This window comes from Esox lucius, chromosome 2, assembly GCF_011004845.1.
Source record: "Esox lucius isolate fEsoLuc1 chromosome 2, fEsoLuc1.pri, whole genome shotgun sequence".
Classification (NCBI taxonomy): domain Eukaryota; kingdom Metazoa; phylum Chordata; class Actinopteri; order Esociformes; family Esocidae; genus Esox; species Esox lucius.
The window spans coordinates 27,573,587-27,591,618 of NC_047570.1; the positions used below are offsets into that span (position 1 = coordinate 27,573,587).

Here is an 18,032-nt window from a genome sequence, read left to right on the forward strand (position 1 = left end):
ACTCAGTCAGTCCCTTAGCTACACCACCCATAAGTCAGTCAGTCCCCTAGGTACTCCACCCATAACTCAGTCAGTCCCTTAGCTACACCACCCATAACTCAGTCAGTCCCTTAGCTACACCACCCATAAGTCAGTCAGTCCCCTAGGTACTCCACCCATAACTCAGTCAGTCCCTTAGCTACACCACCCATAACTCAGTCAGTCCCTTAGCTACACCACCCATAAGTCAGTCAGTCCCCTAGGTACTCCACCCATAACTCAGTCAGTCCCCTAGGTACTCCACCCATAACTCAGTCAGTCCCCTAGGTACTCCACCCATAAGTCAGTCAGTCCCTTAGCTACACCACCCATAAGTCAGTCAGTCCCCTAGGTACACCACCCATAAGTCAGTCAGTCCCCTAGGTACTCCAACCATAAGTCAGTCAGTCAGTATCTTTGCTAGTCCCCCCACAAGTCAGTCATCTGTTACTGGATTCATTTCGCCAGGCTTGAGTAGCAAAGTATGCATATTTAAGAGCATTCCATTGTTTCTGCACTGGACAAGGAAAAACAGATGCACCCATTCAATCTATCACTAAATCATTCCCTCCTCTCTTCTCCACTCCTACCCCCCGTCCGTCCGTCCTTGTAGATAATATGATTGTCTCCATCTTTCGATAATTATTGTTTGAATTCTAATTTTCTATGTAATAGGGTTTATTGACATGGTAACATTTGTTTTGTATAGATAGTGAATCCATCTTTGTCTCTGTGTGTAGATAATAATGAGTCTCTGTGTGTAGATAAGTGTCTCTGTATATATACTAAATGTCTGTCTCTCTGCGTAGATACGTATCTCTGTCTCTTTGTGTAGATAGTGCTCTGTCTTTGTGTAGATAATAAATCTCAATCGCTCTCTGTGTAGATAATACGTGTCTCTGTCTTATCTGTGTAGATAATAAGTGTCTCTTTCTGACTGTGTAAATAATCTCTCTCTGTAGATAATAAGTGTAATTCTGTGTAGTCAAAAATTATCTCTGTCTGTGTGATAATCTTTGTCTCTGTCACTCTGATTAGATAATAATGAGTGTGTTTCTGTGTAGATAATAATGAGTCTGTCCCTGTGTAGATAATAATGAGTGTGTCCTTGTGTAGATAATAATGAGTCTGTCCCTGTGTAGATAATAATGAGTGTGTCCCTGTGTAGATAATAATGAATGTGTCCCTGTCTAGATAATAATGAGTGTGTCCTTGTGTAGATAATAATGAGTCTGTCCCTGTCTAGATAATAATGAATGTATCCCTGTGTAGATAATAATGAATGTGTCCCTGTCTAGATAATAATGAATGTGTCCCTGTGTAGATAATAATGAATGTGTCCCTGTGTAGATAATAATGAGTGTGTCCTTGTGTAGATAATAATGAATGTGTCCCTGTGTAGATAATAATGAGTGTGTCCTTGTCTAGATAATAATGAGTGTGTCCTTGTGTAGACAATAATGAGTGTGTCCCTGTGTAGACAATAATGAGTGTGTCTCTGTGTAGATAATAATGAGTGTGTCCTTGTGTAGACAATAATGAGTGTGTCCCTGTCTAGATAATAATGAGTGTGTCCCTGTCTAGATAATAATGAGTGTGTCCCTGTCTAGATAATAATGAGTGTGTCCCTGTGTAGATAATAATGAGTGTGTCCCTGTCTAGATATTAATGAGTGTGTCCCTGTCTAGATAATAATGAGTGTGTCCCTGTCTAGATAATAATGAGTGTGTCCCTGTCTAGATAATAATGAGTGTGTCCCTGTGTAGATAATAATGAGTGTGTCCCTGTCTAGATAATAATGAGTGTGTCCCTGTCTAGATAATAATGAGTGTGCCTCGGACCCTGCCCTCTGTGGCACTAACGGAGTGTGTCAGAACAGCCCAGGCAGCTTCAACTGCGAGTGCACCAGAGGGTTCTCATTGGACTCCAATGGACAGAGCTGTGAAGGTCAGCCAATCACTTTCTCTCTCAAGATCAGCTGACTTATTAATCCATGACACTTTTTGTGGATGTGGAAAGATCAGATAGGTATAGGAAATATATTACTAGCTCCACCGTGAATAGCGTCTTGGTGGAAGCGTAAACTTAGTTACTGCCTCATACATGGTCACTAACGCTGTGTGGGGTTTCCTGACAGATATGGATGAGTGTGACGGTAACCATCGCTGTCAACATGGCTGTCAGAACCTGGTGGGAGGATACAGATGTAGCTGTCCCCAGGGATACCTACAACACTACCAGTGGAACCAGTGTGTTGGTGAGTGGTACAGACTGGCTCACTCTCTCAATGCCAAACATCCCTCTTTCCTGGTGTTTAAAGCTTTTCCTCTCTAGATTACAGTAAAACTGTCTCTTTGAGTCTGTGACTTATGTGAACATTGTTGGTATAACCGGGTCTTGGCCCTTCAACCCCCTGATCCCTAAACGCACACAGCTAATGTTCATCAGATGAATAAGTCCTACAGACAGTTTCCACATTCCATTCTGGTTTGACCCTGATTTGACCTGCATCTGTTGACTTCCTGTCTGTGTTGTTTGCTTCCTGTGGTCAGACGAGAATGAGTGCCAGAACACCCAGATCTGCGGGGGTGCGTCATGTCACAACACCCTGGGCAGCTTCCGCTGTCTCTGTCCCACTGGCTTCAACTACAGAGACCAGGGGGGCTGTAGTGACATCAACGAGTGCTCCTCGTCCTCCAACCCCTGCAACTACGGCTGTTCAAACACTGACGGGGGTTACCTGTGTGGCTGTCCGCCCGGGTACTACCGCGCCGGGCAGGGGTGAGTGTGTTGTCTGCCTAGTCTGCCCGTGCTCAATGACATTATCAACCATGGATCGCCAAGAGGGGGTTTATGGGCTGGCCGCCCTTTATGCCCTGTGTGTGTGACTCACTCCTTCCTGTGCGTGCTTCAGCCACTGTGTGTCCGGCGTGGGCTTCGGCAGCGGAGTGAGTCTGGGCCAGGGAGGAGCTGGAGGAGGAGCCGGAGGCGGCGCAGGCGGAGGAGCCGAGGGGGGTGAGAACGACCTGTCTCCCGAGGCCTGCTACGAGTGTAAGGTCAATGGTTACCCCAAGAAAGGACGCAAGCGCCGCAGCGCCAACTCAACGCTGGAGCAACCTCTGGATGACGCACAGGTAACGCCACTGACCTGGATCCCCTCATGTCAAACCATCGACTGGTGTGTTCTCTCCTTACATCTGGGAACTTAGCTAGTCCACCCTCTCCAGTTCAAGCCCTAGGTCAGCTGTTTTGAGAGCATATTGTGGGTTTGGATATGCATTGATAGGCTCTATTCAGCTGCTGCTTATGTGTGTCGACTGCTCTATGATGTACTGAGCTTCTTCAGAATGCAGTTACTTTACTAGGTGAACTATATGCAGTTCACAACTGCCCAACACTGGATGGGGACATGACATATATTATTATATAACGGTTTATGTGTGTATGTAAGCTGTCTTACTGAATGTCGTGTCAGCAGGAGACAGTGAGTCTGGAGAGCCTGGACATTGAGGACACCCTGCTGTTAAACCTGAACATGTCTGACCTGTCCAGCCGTGACCACATCCTGGCTTTCACCCCAGCCCTGTCCACGCTCAACAACCACGTCCGCTACTCCATCGACTATGGAAACGAGCTGGGCTACTTCAAGATCAGCCAGAAGGAGGGGCTTAGCTACCTGCACCTGTCCAAGAGGAAGTCCCTCCCCCCTGGGGCCTACTTCTTGCAGATCAGCAGTGTGTCTGTGTACAAGAAGAAGGAGCTGGCTGCGCTAGAGGACAGCAATGACAAAGACTACCTCACAGGCCAGCTCGGAGACACGCTCACCATGAGGGTGCAGATTGTCCTGCATTAACATATTGAACTGACTGGGAAGGCTGGGCGGGGGGGAGAGGCTGCCTGTAAACACTGGTCCAGGATCAGATTAACCTGTTAGGATGGGGAGAAGAGATCTGACTCTGGTTCAGTTGTTAGGGGCTACTTCTACCTTACTCTGACAGAGAGATAGAGAGCAAGTTTGGCACAAGCTCTACACCAAAGAGACTAATTAATGGGTGGGTGGGGGGGGGGGGGGGGGGGGGGGCTGTATTGTTTGATTCCCAAAGATGATTCTACATATCATAAATACAACCTTCTAGTAGCACAGTGGAGGCCTAAGCCACTGGCTACAATCTGTCTAGCTGTCGGGAGAAAAGGCTAGAAAGAGAATGACATGGAAGACAAATGACTATGACCCAACAATAACCACTCTAAACTGCTCTGTGCAGGAAGCTCTGGTTTGAATGAAGGTTTTTTTTTTTTTTTTTTATGAAATAGGTTTATTATAATATAGGTTTTGTATGATGATATGTGGAATCTGCCAACCCTTTGTGGGCCTCGTACGGCCAATTCCATATCCACCCTTAGCCATTAGAGAATAGGGGATAATGGCTCAGAGCTAGGGGTGGCTTTGGGACTGAGTAGCAGAGTGCAGAAGACAATGATGCTGAGGGCTCACAGCTTGGCAGACATGGAAGTCAAAGGCAGCCTTCCGATTCGTCTCCCTTCTCTCTGAAGTGTGCACTTGCTTGCTTCCCCTTCGTGAATCTCAAAGCATTTGGTGCTAGAGGGAGTTTCCACCATATTTCTTAGACCCCGTTCATTCCTTTTAAATCCCTAAGGGGTACTGACTAAGTATACACTTTTGGGGGGAAAGGGTAGGGAATCAGACTGCAGCCAAAAGTCTTGAGCTTGAAGGACTTTTCTTCATCATGATAAATATGCTTCATATTTCCCACTGACTAGAACTCAGCATTACACAATATTTACTGGTGCTAGTTACACAAGCACATAGACTTATGAATGCACTGTAATACTCAACAGCACAGTAGCCAACACAGTCTATGTCTGTCTACTGTCTTTTTAATAAGGGGCCAGATGTCTTCTTTGCAACCAAAACCAAAGTATGCTCCATAGCCTGTCTGCTCTCTATACTACATGTAAATTAAGTGTGTTTATAGTGTAATCAATGCCATGTTTATACGTTTAATCTATGAAGCCTCTTGTAAACTAGAAAATACCCCTGAGATGGATGAAGGGGTTGTAATGGTGCTTATAATGACCTACTACTTCCTTTGTTAAACTGTGTACACACACACACACACACACATGCACACACATACACTTATGCAAAACACACGCAAAAACATAAATTCCCTCAAACACACATACATACACAAACACTCACACCGTTCTGACGATACCAAACCTGTGCCTTCATGATTATGCACTGAGGTCGACATGGCCACACACCTTTCGCTAGTACAATCAGTGCTCCGTTGCCTTGGAGACACCAATCAGACCAGCCGTAGACACTTGTCTGTCTCTCCGTAAATCAGTGAGGGTTTAGTTGTAAAGTCACAATAAAAACATATTTTTTGGTTTAAAAGATCTTGTTGTTGTCCCTGTCTCCCAGCTTAACGTCTTTGAGAAGATTAGGTTACTGAGCACAAGTTACATTTCCCAGACGTAGACAGATGAAGCCTGATCCTGGGCTAAGAAGCATTTTTAATAGCCATTCATTAACCATACTTTTGAGAGTAGGAAGAAACAAAATCTGTGTCCATCACTATGGACAGCCTGGGGAGATCACTCCACAATGCAGCTCCCGCAGGTTACTCTCTGGCTAATGAAAGGAGTTGAACCAGTATTGGAGGAGTCTGTTCTAAGACCAGATGAACCAAGACGATTAAACCAGTCACAACATACAGTTCATTGCAACCTAATGGCTGCAATGAACTGGATTTTATCTGATTAACTGAATTTCCAAATGGCTATCCAGGCATTCTAAGAACTGGCATATATGGATTGAATATGCACCCACACCTCTTGCAGTCAAAGGTTGTTACATTATGTGGGAATAATAAGGATTTAATCATATTTATTTGCACTAACATTTCAGTGAAAATGTACATTGTACATTTTACGATTTCCTTAATATGTTCACCAAAATGAAGTGAAGGCTACAATTGTTTTAGCATAAATGTTCAACATCTTTGTCAGGCAAGCCTAAATTAGTAGAACAATGTGGCTGATACGGAAAATAAATGTTTTTACAATGCAAAATGCATGTAGAATGTATGATAAATATATTTTGAATAGATCAAAAAATTATAATAATAATACATTTCAGGTATGAAAACGTATTTCACCTTCTATTTTGAAATGTATTTAAAAATGTATTTAAAAATGTATACATACGTTTACCTTTATTCAAATTGCATTTCAGGTATCAAAATTGACTTCACCTTTTATTTCCAAAATGTATGTCAAAATGTATAAGTACTTTTAAATCTTGTCCAAATGTATTTCTAAACAATTAATGTTCACAGTCCAAAATGACATCCGTGTAAGACTTCACAGCAGACCAAAAAATCATCATGCCATTATGTCAACAAGGAACACAAACGGAGACCTTTTTACAGCATCCCTTACAGGCCTCTGGTTTTAGTGGATATTGGGCCTGACAAGGACTATCGGGTCTCTTAGGTGTAACCCAGCTTTTGTTTCTGAAATCAATATATTACAGCCAAAAATGCAGCACACTTATCTTCACACAGTGAATATACAAACAACACTTTCAAAATGTTCATCATTAGTGACGTATTGATGACATCACTTTTAGGTTTTGAAATATATTTACAAAATGCCTTTCATTTTGGAGTCACCCTTATACTCTAATGTACTTGAGCAACCTTGGTAAGACCACAACTCGCCCCTCTGAAACAGATATCCCTGTTTGGAGTAGTGGTTAGCGCACATGACTTAGAAGCCAAACATCATGTGTTTGAGATGTGGGCTGCCAAATTTATTTATATTTAATTTCCAATACATTTTCAAATGCATATCCAAAATGTTTTGTTACATTTTATATGCATTTGTAAATGTATTCTAAATTTATTCATTACATTATCTTAAATACATACATTTTCAAATGTATCCCAAATGTTTTAAAAAATATTTTAAATGAATTTATTTTCCATATGGGAAAGCACATATATTGAATCATGGAGCGAAATAACCGGGATTCACAAAGTTTTTAAATGATTACAGAGCTCCCGTCCACCAATGCTGCTGTGGATGCTTTGATAATACAGCTAGACACATAGTCAAACTCAATTATCGGACAGACATCTTGGGTACGTTGCTATAAGGTTATTTGTGATTTTAAAACAGCAAGCGAAATTGCGGTTACAGAAGAAAGCAAAGGATGGAACGACCAGAAATGGCAGTGACTACACAATGATTTCATACAAACCAGCAGAATTACTCATATTCCAAAACATCCCTATTTCAAACAAAACAGTGCAAAAATTAGGAAGGATTAAAAAGCTAAAATCCTAAATGCCAAATCTTGTTAGAGACATCCAACACAACACATCATAAAGTAATGGTCGATTTATTTTCCACTATTGTGGGAGCTGCATCATGCCTTGAGTATGACATCAGCAAAGACTGGAGTTTATTTGACATAAAAACAGAATACAGCCAAGCACAAGAACCTGCTTTACACTACCAGGAGAGGAACTCACCTTCCAGTGGGACGATAACAAGGCAAAAACTACACTGGAGTCATTTACCAAGGATACAGTGAATGTTCCAGCGTGACCAGGTTCACTTTGACCTAAATTTTATAAAAACCATGGCATGACTTAAATGTCAAGCCATGATCCTCAAAAACCTGACAGTCTGACATTTTTTTTAATGTTGGTGTGTAAAGCATAGAACCCAAGAATCACTTGCCTGTGTAATCACAGCAAAGTGTTTCTAACATTGACTCGGGGAGGTGAGAGATGAATAATCAACTAATCAAATCATTGATACATGTAAATTCCAACTGAACCAACTTGAATGGGAAAATATCAAGGTACTCAAAAGTAAATGCATATATCAGGCAGGAATTAAACAGAGGGCTCAATTCAGCCATCGCAGTAGCTCTTTTTCCAATTGTCAAATTAACTCACTGGTCATGTGTACTGAACAAATAAACTGGACTTTGCAAAGTCCCCAAACAAAGGGAAAACCCATATCGAACCGTGAACAGAAATACAAATATTGCCCAACAGCACCACTTTGTGGACATCTGGGGTACAGGCTCATCAAAATATGTTTTGCAAACATTGTCATCAAAAGATGTGTGCATAACCAGTATTTCCATATATTACATGGTTCCAGTGTGATTCAAACCGTGTTACCAATGTTACTGTCCCCATGTAAATGTGAAAATTGTCACATTCTTTGGAAAGTTAAGAGATATTTAATTGGCTTTGTTAACGTTGCCATGGTGATGATGCACATATGAATCAAAGGTAGAAAAACAATCTTTATTAAACAATTTCATCATTACACAATTTCATAAAATGTGATGGAATAAAATGAATAGGCTGGTTTGTGATGTTAAAGTATCAGTTCCTTCCAGTGGAGCCAAATCCTCCAGTCCCACGCTCTGTTTCATCTAGAGTCTGAAAAACAATGGAGAGAAGACAATTACAAATCCTACTGAACTACATAAAGTCAAAGAAAGTCTTAAAAATGAAATAGGTTTAGGACTAGACATAATTAGTGGAGAGGAACCTGCCAGCCTTATGGATCATTATCATTATCAAGTCTCAAGATTAAATGAATTGACAAACCACTCTATTTGACATCTAGGTTCATGTGTGGAATTAAATGTAAAGCTGTGTTCAGTGTTCATTCATCCACTAAGTCTGGATTTTGTGTGTACACAGTTAGGTCCAGAAAAACAGTTATTTTGGCTGTTTACCAAGTTACAGTTAAATAATGAATGTGGGCTCAAAAGTACAGTTTCTCAGCTTTAATTTGAGGGTATTCACATCCAAATTGGAGGAAGGGTTTAGGAATCACAGCACTTTAATATGTAGCCGCCTCTTTTTCAAGGAACCAAAAGTAATTGGAAAATGTACTCAAATAGTTTCATGAACAGGTGTGGGCTATTCCTTTGTTATTTCATCTATTAAGCAGGTAAAAGGTCTGGAGTTGATTCCAGCATTTCAAAGCTGGTGCTGTGAACCCACAACATGCAGTCAAATGAGCTCTCAATGCAAGTGAAACAGGCTATCCTTAGGCTGCAAAAAATGCAGAGATAGCAGGAACATTAGGAGTGACCAAATCAACAGTTTGGTACAATCTGAGAAAAAAAAAATTAGAATACACTGGTGAGTTCTGCAACACAAAAAGGCCTGGACGTCCACAGAAGACAACAGTGGTGGATGACTGTAGGATCCTTTTCATGGTAAAGAAAAACCCCTTCATAACATCCAGCCAAGTGAAGAACACTCCAGGAGGTAGGCATATCATTATCCAAGTCCACCATGAAGAGAAGACTTTACAAGAGCAAATAGAGAGGGTTCACCACAAGGTGTAAACCATTCATAAGCCTCAAGAATAGAAAGGCCAGATTAAACCCAGCCCAGTTCTGGAACAGCATTCTTTGGACAGATGAAACTCAAGATCAACCTGTACCAGAATGATGCAAAGAAAAGTATGGAGAAGGCTTGGAATGGCTCATGATCTGAAGCATACCACATCATCTGTAAAACATGGTGGAGGCAGTGTGATGGCATGGGCATGCATGGCTTCAAATGGCACTGGGTCACTAGTGTTTATTGATGTGACAAGACTGAAGCAGCCGGATGAATTCTGAAGTTTAAGGAGGATAGATTGTTGGCTCATATTCAGCAAAGCTGATTGGACGGCGCTTCAATTTACAAATGAACAATGACCCAAAACAAACATGTGAAAGCAACCCAGGAGTTTTAGGCAAAATGTAATATTCAATCCCCGAATTGCAACACTACTGAGCATGCATTTCACTTGGTGAAGACAAAACGAACAAACAACAACTGAAGACAGCTGCAGTAAAGGCCTGGCAAAGCATCACAAAGGAGGAAACCCAGCGTTTGGTGATGTCCATGTGGTCCAGACTTCAAGCAGTCATTGCCTGCAAATGATTCTTGACAAAATAATTTAAAGTGGACATTTTATTTAAGATTTGGTTAATTTGTACAACTACATTTGAGCTCCTGAAATAAGGGAACTGTGTATGAAAATGGCTGCAATTCATAAACATTTCATACAATATTTTTGATCAACCCTCTGAATTATAGTCTACACTTCAATTGCATCTCAGTTGTTTCATGTGAAATCCATTGTGGTACAGAGACAAAAAACGGACACAATGAAAATTGTGTCAGTGTCCAGATTTTTCTCCATCTCCAACATACCTCTAGCTCCTGTAGATCTGGGTAGCAGATCCTCTCACAGACTAGCTGAGCCACACGGTCACCCTTTTTTACTAGAATTTAAAAAAAAGAAACATTCATTAGAATAATAAAAACAATTCTACAGGTCAAAGTTTCCCCAAACTTTTAAACCTTAAACTGGCACACCTAATTCAATCACCCACAGGCTTCATAATTAGTTGACTAATTAAATCAGGTTTGTAAGATTAAAATGTTGGGCAGAGGAAAGGATTTGGACACCTGGTACAGGTTTCAGTTTTACATAACCATCACTGTAGAATTGTTGGGGCACTGATGGTGTATACTGGACACAGCTTAGCCGTGGTATATTGCATTATAAACCAGTTACAAATGCCATTACAATAATAAGTGATGTCATACCCATGGTATAGTCTTATATACCACTGCTATCAGCCAATGAGCACTCAGGATTCAAAGCACCCAGTTTAGAAAATACAATAATGGATCCATCAACAGCATGTACCAATCAGAGATCCCTTAAATGGTGGAAGAAGCACAGTACAGTTACCCTAAACGGTGGGTTTTTACTGTTTTTACTGTAGAGTCAGTAAAGGTGTTAAACGCAGAAAGAAATGTATCCATGTGTTGGAAGCTTACCTTCAAAGGATTCCTTGCTGAAGTTGAACAAAACTACTCCCACATTGCCTCTGTAGTCCTCATCCACTACTCCAGCTAGGGGAACACGACATACTCTGGTTATGACAGGACACAACAGCTAGGCTATTTTTTAGCCTCTGGTTAGGACAGGATACACTCATGAGACATTGGATACTGGGAATTAGCTTGTAGTTCTATTAACCCAAACAAATGTTTGTGAACGTCAAAATTAAACTCACCCCCAACATCGATGAAGTGTTTTGCAGCTAGGCCCGAACGTGGTGCTGTAAACCAGAAAAATACAAGATATGACTTACTACTTCTAAATTCTCAGAAGATTAGTAGGAGAGGGGTGAAGAGTGGCTCAATGAAATGACACACTGACCATTTTTTTTATGCCAAATGTGAGTACATTTGGGCAACGGAAATAGAACGTTTATTTCACCGGTCACACTGCACAGGTCTCTGTAAAGTGCAGTTATGTTACATTTTTTAAATAAATGTTCCCGTAAGTATTCCCAATGTTTTTCAAGTAAATTGTATGATGCTTTAAACCACTTTTATAAAATGATCATATTGAAATAAAAAAGAAATAAGCAGGAAATCAACAAGACGGCCATACAGAAAAACAGCGGTTCCCAACCTGACTCAGTCCAGCAGCTGGCATTCTGAGGTCAAACTACATTGAACTGATGTTGCCAGAAGCCGAAAGGCAAAAATGCATTGTTGTAACTATATGGCAAGTGAAATACAAGTACAACTGAACAATGGTGTTTATAGGGGAATAACAATGAATTTCTACAATCTGTAAAAGTTAATAAGTCGCTTGAATTGTTGGACTGTCTCACTATGCACGCTCTCCTTCAGGGACAAGCAAGCGCAAATGCAGCATCATCTGGTTATAATGGTCTCCCCCCACTAATGCGATCAAATAGATAAGAGTTGTTTCACGTATGAAAAAAGAAACGTTTTGTCACAGCGACGTCCTCATGAACCATTTAACCTCCCAGTCTGAAGGGTGGGCTCACACTTGGGTTACATATGATGCCACCTGGAGAGATCCTAATCGCAGGGCTTTGGGTGTAATACAAAGCCCCACGGGACGTTAACATTTCTGGGTGCATTACTCCTACACATGGCTAGACCGTCTTCACATGGCCACGGCCTGTAGAACAAACCTCTTGAACATCCGCTCCGTTAGGGGGTCAACGGAGGTCTCCCATCGGTCATGGGAGCCCTCTCAAACATGAGGATGGTCTTTTTTCCTAGGCGTGACGCCATCCGGCACTGCTGCTCTACTACCCAGTTGGCCTTACAATAAAATAATTGTGCCGTTTCCCGACTCACCTACTCGGCCATAGTAGCCTGAGGGAACCGCAATCTGTATGTCAGTCTTCACAATGGCCTTGTCCATAGGCCCAATACTGTAGTCATAGGCACTGCCAGGGGAAAAAAGGACATTAAAGATGTGCACCAAATTGGGTTGGTAGAAATTGGATTCATAATAGAATATACAAAATGCTAAATTCACTGCTCAAAAATATTAAGGGAACACTTAAATCACAGACCGGGTCTCAATGAACTAAATATATTTAAGATCAAAATCTTTACGGAATATTAATTGGTTGAGAACAAAATGTAACAACGTTCAATGGAAACCAAAATCACCAACCGATTGAAGGCTGGATTCAAACTCACACTGAAAATCAAAGTAAACTATTAAAATCACAGGCTGTTCCAACTCGTGAATTTCATCACAGCAACTCATAAAGTAACTCAGTAGTGTGTATGGCCCCCACGTGCCTGTATGCACTCCTGACAACGTCTGGGCATGCTCCTGATGAGATGGTGGATGGTGTCCTGGGGGATCTCCTCCCAGACCTGGATCAGGCTGGATGATGTTGCAGGCAGCATAATGTTCACCACGGCGTCTCCAGACTATTTCATGTTTGTAACATGCACTCAGTGTGAACCTGCTCTCTGTGAAGAGAACGGGGTGCCAATGGCGGTCCTAACAATTCTGGTGTTCTCTGGCGAATGCCAATCCAGCTGCACGGTGCTGGGCTGTGAGCACAGGTCCCATTAGAGGACGTCGGGCCCTCATTTCACCCTCATGGAGACTGTTTCTGACAGTTTGGTCAGAAACATGCCCACCAGTAGCCTGCTGGAGGTCATTTAGTAGGGCTCTGGCAGTGCTCCTCCTCACAGGAAGGAGCAGATACCAGTCCTGCTGCTGGGTTGATGCCCTCCTATGACCCTGTCCAGCTCTCATGTATCAGCCTGTCTCCTGGTATCTCCTCCATGCTCTTGAGACTGTACTGGGAGACACAGCAATCCCTGCGACGGCATGTATGGATGTGCCATCCTGGAGGAGCTGGACTACCCGTGCAACCTGAATGGGCTGCAGGTACCGCCTCATGCTACCAGTAGTGACAAGGACACTAGCAAAACTCAAAAAAAAAAAAAGAGACGAATCAGTCAGGAAGGATAAGGAGAGAGCAATTGTCTGTGACCACCACCTGCAAAACCATTCCCTTTTTGGGGGTTGTCCTGCTGTTGCCTCTCCTGTGCACCGGTTGTCACTCATTTGCACCAAAACAGGTGACATTGATTTGCAATCACTTACTGGACAGACTGACAGACTGATATCCCTGAAATTTAACTGACTTGTTATACTGCGATGATTATGTTTCCCCCTTAATTGATTTGAGCAGTGTATTTAGCTAATACCACCTTTTGGGCATGTAGTAACATATTGCACTAAACAGGTGACAGTACACAACTGGATGACAAACTCAAACAATCTGTACAAACTCTGTAGCTAAATTTTGTTCAATAAGCAAGTCATAGTTGCAACGTTTTACAACAATTTTTGTGCACCAATGATCAGTATTTAGGAAGTTTGACGAAAGACAGCATGACTTGCTTGGTCACAGTAACATTAGCAAAGCTGACGACTTAACGGGGCATAGTACAATCCCTATAGTTTTATATGAAAGAGCTAATTAGTGTAGGAAATACACTAAGTTATATCTTCCACATAAGCAAGGCAACTACTGTTAGTAAGAAGCTGTATCACAAAATCAGCTACCTGCCGTTGCCGTGACATTTGCATTAATGTAAAGCTGAAGACTTCAGAGTCAAACTGCTGCTGTGCACAGCCCACTGCAAGCAGAGTGAATCCTGACAACAAAATGGAAGTCCAGAATGTCAACAACTAACCACTTTAGCAACCAGCTCATGTCAGAGGATCTAGACTTCACAAACCGGTCTGGTTTAGTTACTGGCTAGCTAGGGAGGGATTTCTCTCTTTTTTTTTACTGAAGTGGTTTGAAATGCTTGATGCCCGTTTTCTGTGCACTGCCTTGGACGTTTTCTTCATACACAGGTATAAAGTGACTGAAGACACTGAGGATTACTAACCTGACAAAATGGGAAAACAAGACTGTTCTTAGTAAATTACAGTAAATCTCCCCTCGTTAATCCTTCAACGACCCACGTGGGATAGAATGCTTCTGAAAAGAAGTGGGAATGCAGCGCACCACGTCTCAAATAGGACCTGGCAAGCTGACATTCATTGCCGCGTTCAGGCAGTTTTAAGGAAATGCATTTAGTCTGAGCGGATGCGCGACTACTAGTACGGGCGTTGATAACTTCATAGGGACGTGCAGTATAAATGCGTGGATTAGGTATTTTAGTGGTGTCAGTTTAGTAAAAGGTACGTGGTTTAGTGTGGGTAAGGTTTTCAATTGATTTAGATCACGTAACTTGCTTTGCTCTCTGGTCCACACTCCGGCACAGTGAATGACGGTAATAACATTAACACCGCGTGCCAACCGCCAAAAAACACCATAGAAGGAGAACATAATAATAATAATAATAATAATAATAATACTATTAATAGGAAAACCCTTCAATGGTTGCAGTTTTCAGCATTGCCAGTTGGGGAGTTTCCCGCGCATTTGAGCCATTTTGAATTATAGTGTGTAAGAAAAAATTGTCTTAAGGGGGTCGATTTACAGATAGGGTTGTATAAAAAAAATAAAAAAAAACATTCGGGCGTTTTTGGTGGAGGTGATTGGGCGACTAACTGTCAAAATCTGGTAACCATGGGGGATGTAACTAGCAGGGTAAAATTATCCTGTTCAATCAATGAATATCAAACTCAAAACCCAACTAACTAGAAAGTACCTAAACCGAAATGTAAATAGATCTGTACAGCCACAAACATGATGATTAACTGCCTATGCATTCTAGCAGTTAAACGTAAATTAGTTAAACTATTAATCAAGAAAATGAAACAAGCCAGTAAAATGTGTCTAGCGGGTCTGGACTCACTGACCTGTACATGTCGTAGCCTGCAGCTTTAGCAGAGCCCCGCGTAGGAGCGGTGGCATGTTCAGACAGTTTTGCGAACTTCAGTACTGGGGTCTTCCAATTGTCTTTTTCCACATCTCCCTTTGTCCTCTTCAGTGGAGAAACTGCTGCAGCATTTGTCACTTCTGAGCAAGGCATTTTTACAAAGTTTGTGGCAAGTCCTTTGAGTTACTTTAAGATATCTAGGTAGATAATTTTGCTAAAATGTGATAAATAATTAAAATCTGAAGAATTGCTGCCGCTTAATTTAGTTTGACTAGTATGTATGCCTTCGCGCCAAATGTTTTGTAATGACGTTTTAACCCCGACGACATCGCAAAACTCCGCCTTTTCATTTAAATAACTGAGTGACATACGTCATTTGAATTGGCTAGTTAGCGCATCCATTTCTGAACGACTACAGTACAAGCTATACATTTGATAAGAGTACAATGAATTAGCTGTTGTACACGTTAAACGACTAATCCCGTGTTATCACTAACCATAATAGAACAACTGCCAGAAAACGACGTTAAGAAGCTCAGTTCATGTTAGCTGCTAGCTAACTGAGACATTACTGTCGGAAAAGCAATGTAACTATAATCTACATTGTGACTACCTGCATTATTGGATCCTTTTCTCTTGTCGGCTAAGGTGAGAGAATGCAGATAAAATGCCCTCTGTGTAATTAGTAAAGGCATAAACGACGAACAGAACCACTGCCTATGCTTCATAAGACAGCGCTCCATCTTGTTAAAGCTACAGTACATAACTATCCATTGGTCTCTAAACACACATATAAGAAGCTAGCTGCAAGAAGCCTTCGCCTTCAAAATACAAGTCCAGAATTAAAAGCAAGATAATGCATTTAAAAAACATTAGAAACATTGCACATTTCAAAAAGATAATGCAAATAAATATTGGAATTTTGTTATTATACTTTTGAGGAAAATAATTGCATTCTGGATGTACTAAACGGCATTGACAGCATACTAATAAGGACTTAACAGCCAAAACTAAAGAATGTGTTCTCATGAAAGTGTTATCAGCTTAGTCAATGACACGTTCAGAATGGAACTGTGAAGAGTTTGAACAAACATTAGTGCCTTATCTTTTTCCATATGTCTGTAAATAGCAGGCCACAATAAGGGATTTGTCACATTGTGTATTAGATATTGTTGTGTACAGAAAAGGCTAAAGATTGTGCACCCAATTAAAGGGCGAGTCAAAATAGCATTAGACAGTACTCGCATGGGTAATGTCAAAATCATGTACTTGATTTTGTACCTGCAATGCTGCTTGAACTTACGTCACTTTTAAACCATAATAATAACTATAAGTGGGTGAAAGTTGCTTTGTGTAATCCCCGTTTAATAAAACATATTTAGCTATAATTTTTTTTGTAATAACTGTAGTCTGCTAGTTACCATAGACTGAACATAATGATTAGTTTATTCTATTGTTATTCTGCATTATTTCTTGTGTTTATAAATTGGATAATATTGTAACAAACCCATTGTCTTTTAAAATAATACATGCATGCATCTGACTGCCTGGATGGACACAAATTATAAGGTAGACATAAGAATAACCTCCTTTTGAATACATTTATTAATGATGACCACATATTACAGTTAAATATCACAATGACTTATAAAAGACAAATGATTGAAACTCTGAATAAATCAAGCATTTTCATATTGAAATAAAATAGTTTTTTTTACTTCAGAACATTTTCTGCCCTGTGGAATAGATTTTTAATCACAGAATGTGTGTGTGCACGCTAAGATAGTATATGGTGTGCATGTCAAAGCACTTTTTCATTATTTCCCAATATATTCAACTAGTAGTGCATAGCTACATATGTGGAGCATATGTCCATACAAAGTATTATGCAGTATTTAAATCAAAGTGTTAATATGCTGTTGAAGCAATATACGCTTTCTCATCAATCTAAATGTGACGCCTCTGCCTTCAACCCTAGGAAACCTTCTCTTCCCCTCTTAATCCTCCACCTCTTCCCCATCCTTTCCTCCTCTTTACAGTCAAACATTGTTCACAGCCATATAATAAATGGCCACATGTAGGAATACATACATTTGTCAGGAACTCTATTACTGTATATGTACAATAAACAATATTGTGTACAGTATTTTGTCAGGAATATTGTCAAACATTTCTCCTTAACCCCCCCCCCCCCCCCATATCACTCACACAGAACTAACCCACTCTTTGAACACTTTTCCCCTTTCCCTCCAGATTAATGATCAACAATTTGCCAACTGGACCACATCTCCTCCTTCTTTGAAGACCTCACTTCCCTTATCTCTAACCACTAGCAGTGTCACCTCTTTCTTCAAGGTTGCCAGTTACTCCCCTCAACAAGAAGCCAATACATTTACCCCCCAATTTCAGACCATTATCCATCCTTTCTTTTGCAACCAAAACTCTTGAGAGTGCCGTCTCTGACCAACTCTCCCGTCACCTCTCTCTCTGAATGATCGTATTGACAGTAACCAGTCAGGAGTCAAGGTAGTACTCATCTGCTCTCCTCTTTGTAACAGGTTGTGTGCACTGCAAAAGCTAACTTTCTCTGTTTTCATTGTCATAGAACTATTTTATGTTTTCGATACAGTGCCCAGTCCTCTCCTCTTGTCTTTTCACCAAGTCACTTGGCTCTGTTTATTCCCATATCAAACCTCTCCTCCCCTTCCCCCATCTGACCCACAGTTGACCAAACAC

At 41.1% G+C, this 18,032-nt stretch overlaps 2 protein-coding genes across 5 annotated transcripts in view; one reads left to right on the top strand and one right to left on the bottom strand.

Moving 5' to 3' along the window:
- fbn1 (fibrillin 1) overlaps positions 1–4,071 on the top strand; it is an 87,636-nt gene extending 83,565 nt beyond the window's left edge. For 2 of the 3 annotated variants that reach the window (XM_013137098.4, XM_020054407.3), the window contains 5 exons: positions 1,837–1,965; positions 2,156–2,275; positions 2,571–2,799; positions 2,933–3,152; positions 3,494–4,071. In XM_013137098.4, the coding sequence (XP_012992552.2) occupies positions 1,837–1,965; positions 2,156–2,275; positions 2,571–2,799; positions 2,933–3,152; positions 3,494–3,871 (1,076 nt within the window). In that variant the 3' untranslated portion in view covers positions 3,872–4,071. The remainder of the gene's footprint in view (positions 1–1,836; positions 1,966–2,155; positions 2,276–2,570; positions 2,800–2,932; positions 3,153–3,493) is intronic. The other variant, XM_013137101.4, reaches the window with a different exon arrangement.
- A 3,366-nt stretch (positions 4,072–7,437) lies between these two features.
- dut (deoxyuridine triphosphatase) lies at positions 7,438–16,061 on the bottom strand. Of its 2 annotated transcripts, XM_010891298.3 has the most exons (7): positions 15,910–16,061; positions 15,277–15,436; positions 12,282–12,373; positions 11,174–11,218; positions 10,935–11,009; positions 10,299–10,369; positions 7,438–8,516 (listed from the first exon to the last, which is right to left on the bottom strand). In XM_010891298.3, exons 1-7 carry the CDS (start codon positions 16,058–16,060, stop codon positions 8,460–8,462), a joined length of 651 nt encoding a protein of 216 aa, XP_010889600.2. In that variant the 5' UTR covers position 16,061; the 3' UTR covers positions 7,438–8,459. The 2 variants fall into 2 exon arrangements, with proteins under 2 accessions (XP_010889600.2, XP_010889601.2); XM_010891299.5 differs by lacking the exon at positions 15,910–16,061 and having other exon boundaries at positions 15,277–15,883.
- Positions 16,062–18,032: the final 1,971 nt, after the last annotated feature.

Bases quoted from the DNA above. Each gene is read 5' to 3' on its own strand.
- dut (XM_010891298.3), bottom strand. From the start codon at position 16,060: ATGTACTGTAGCTTTAACAAGATGGAGCGCTGTCTTATGAAGCATAGG. The intron at 11,010-11,173 runs GTGAGTTTAATT...GTGTTCCCCTAG, and splicing joins ACACTTCATCGATGTTGGGG to CTGGAGTAGTGGATGAGGAC. The intron at 10,370-10,934 runs GTAAGCTTCCAA...TTTAAATTCTAG, and splicing joins CAGCAAGGAATCCTTTGAAG to TAAAAAAGGGTGACCGTGTG.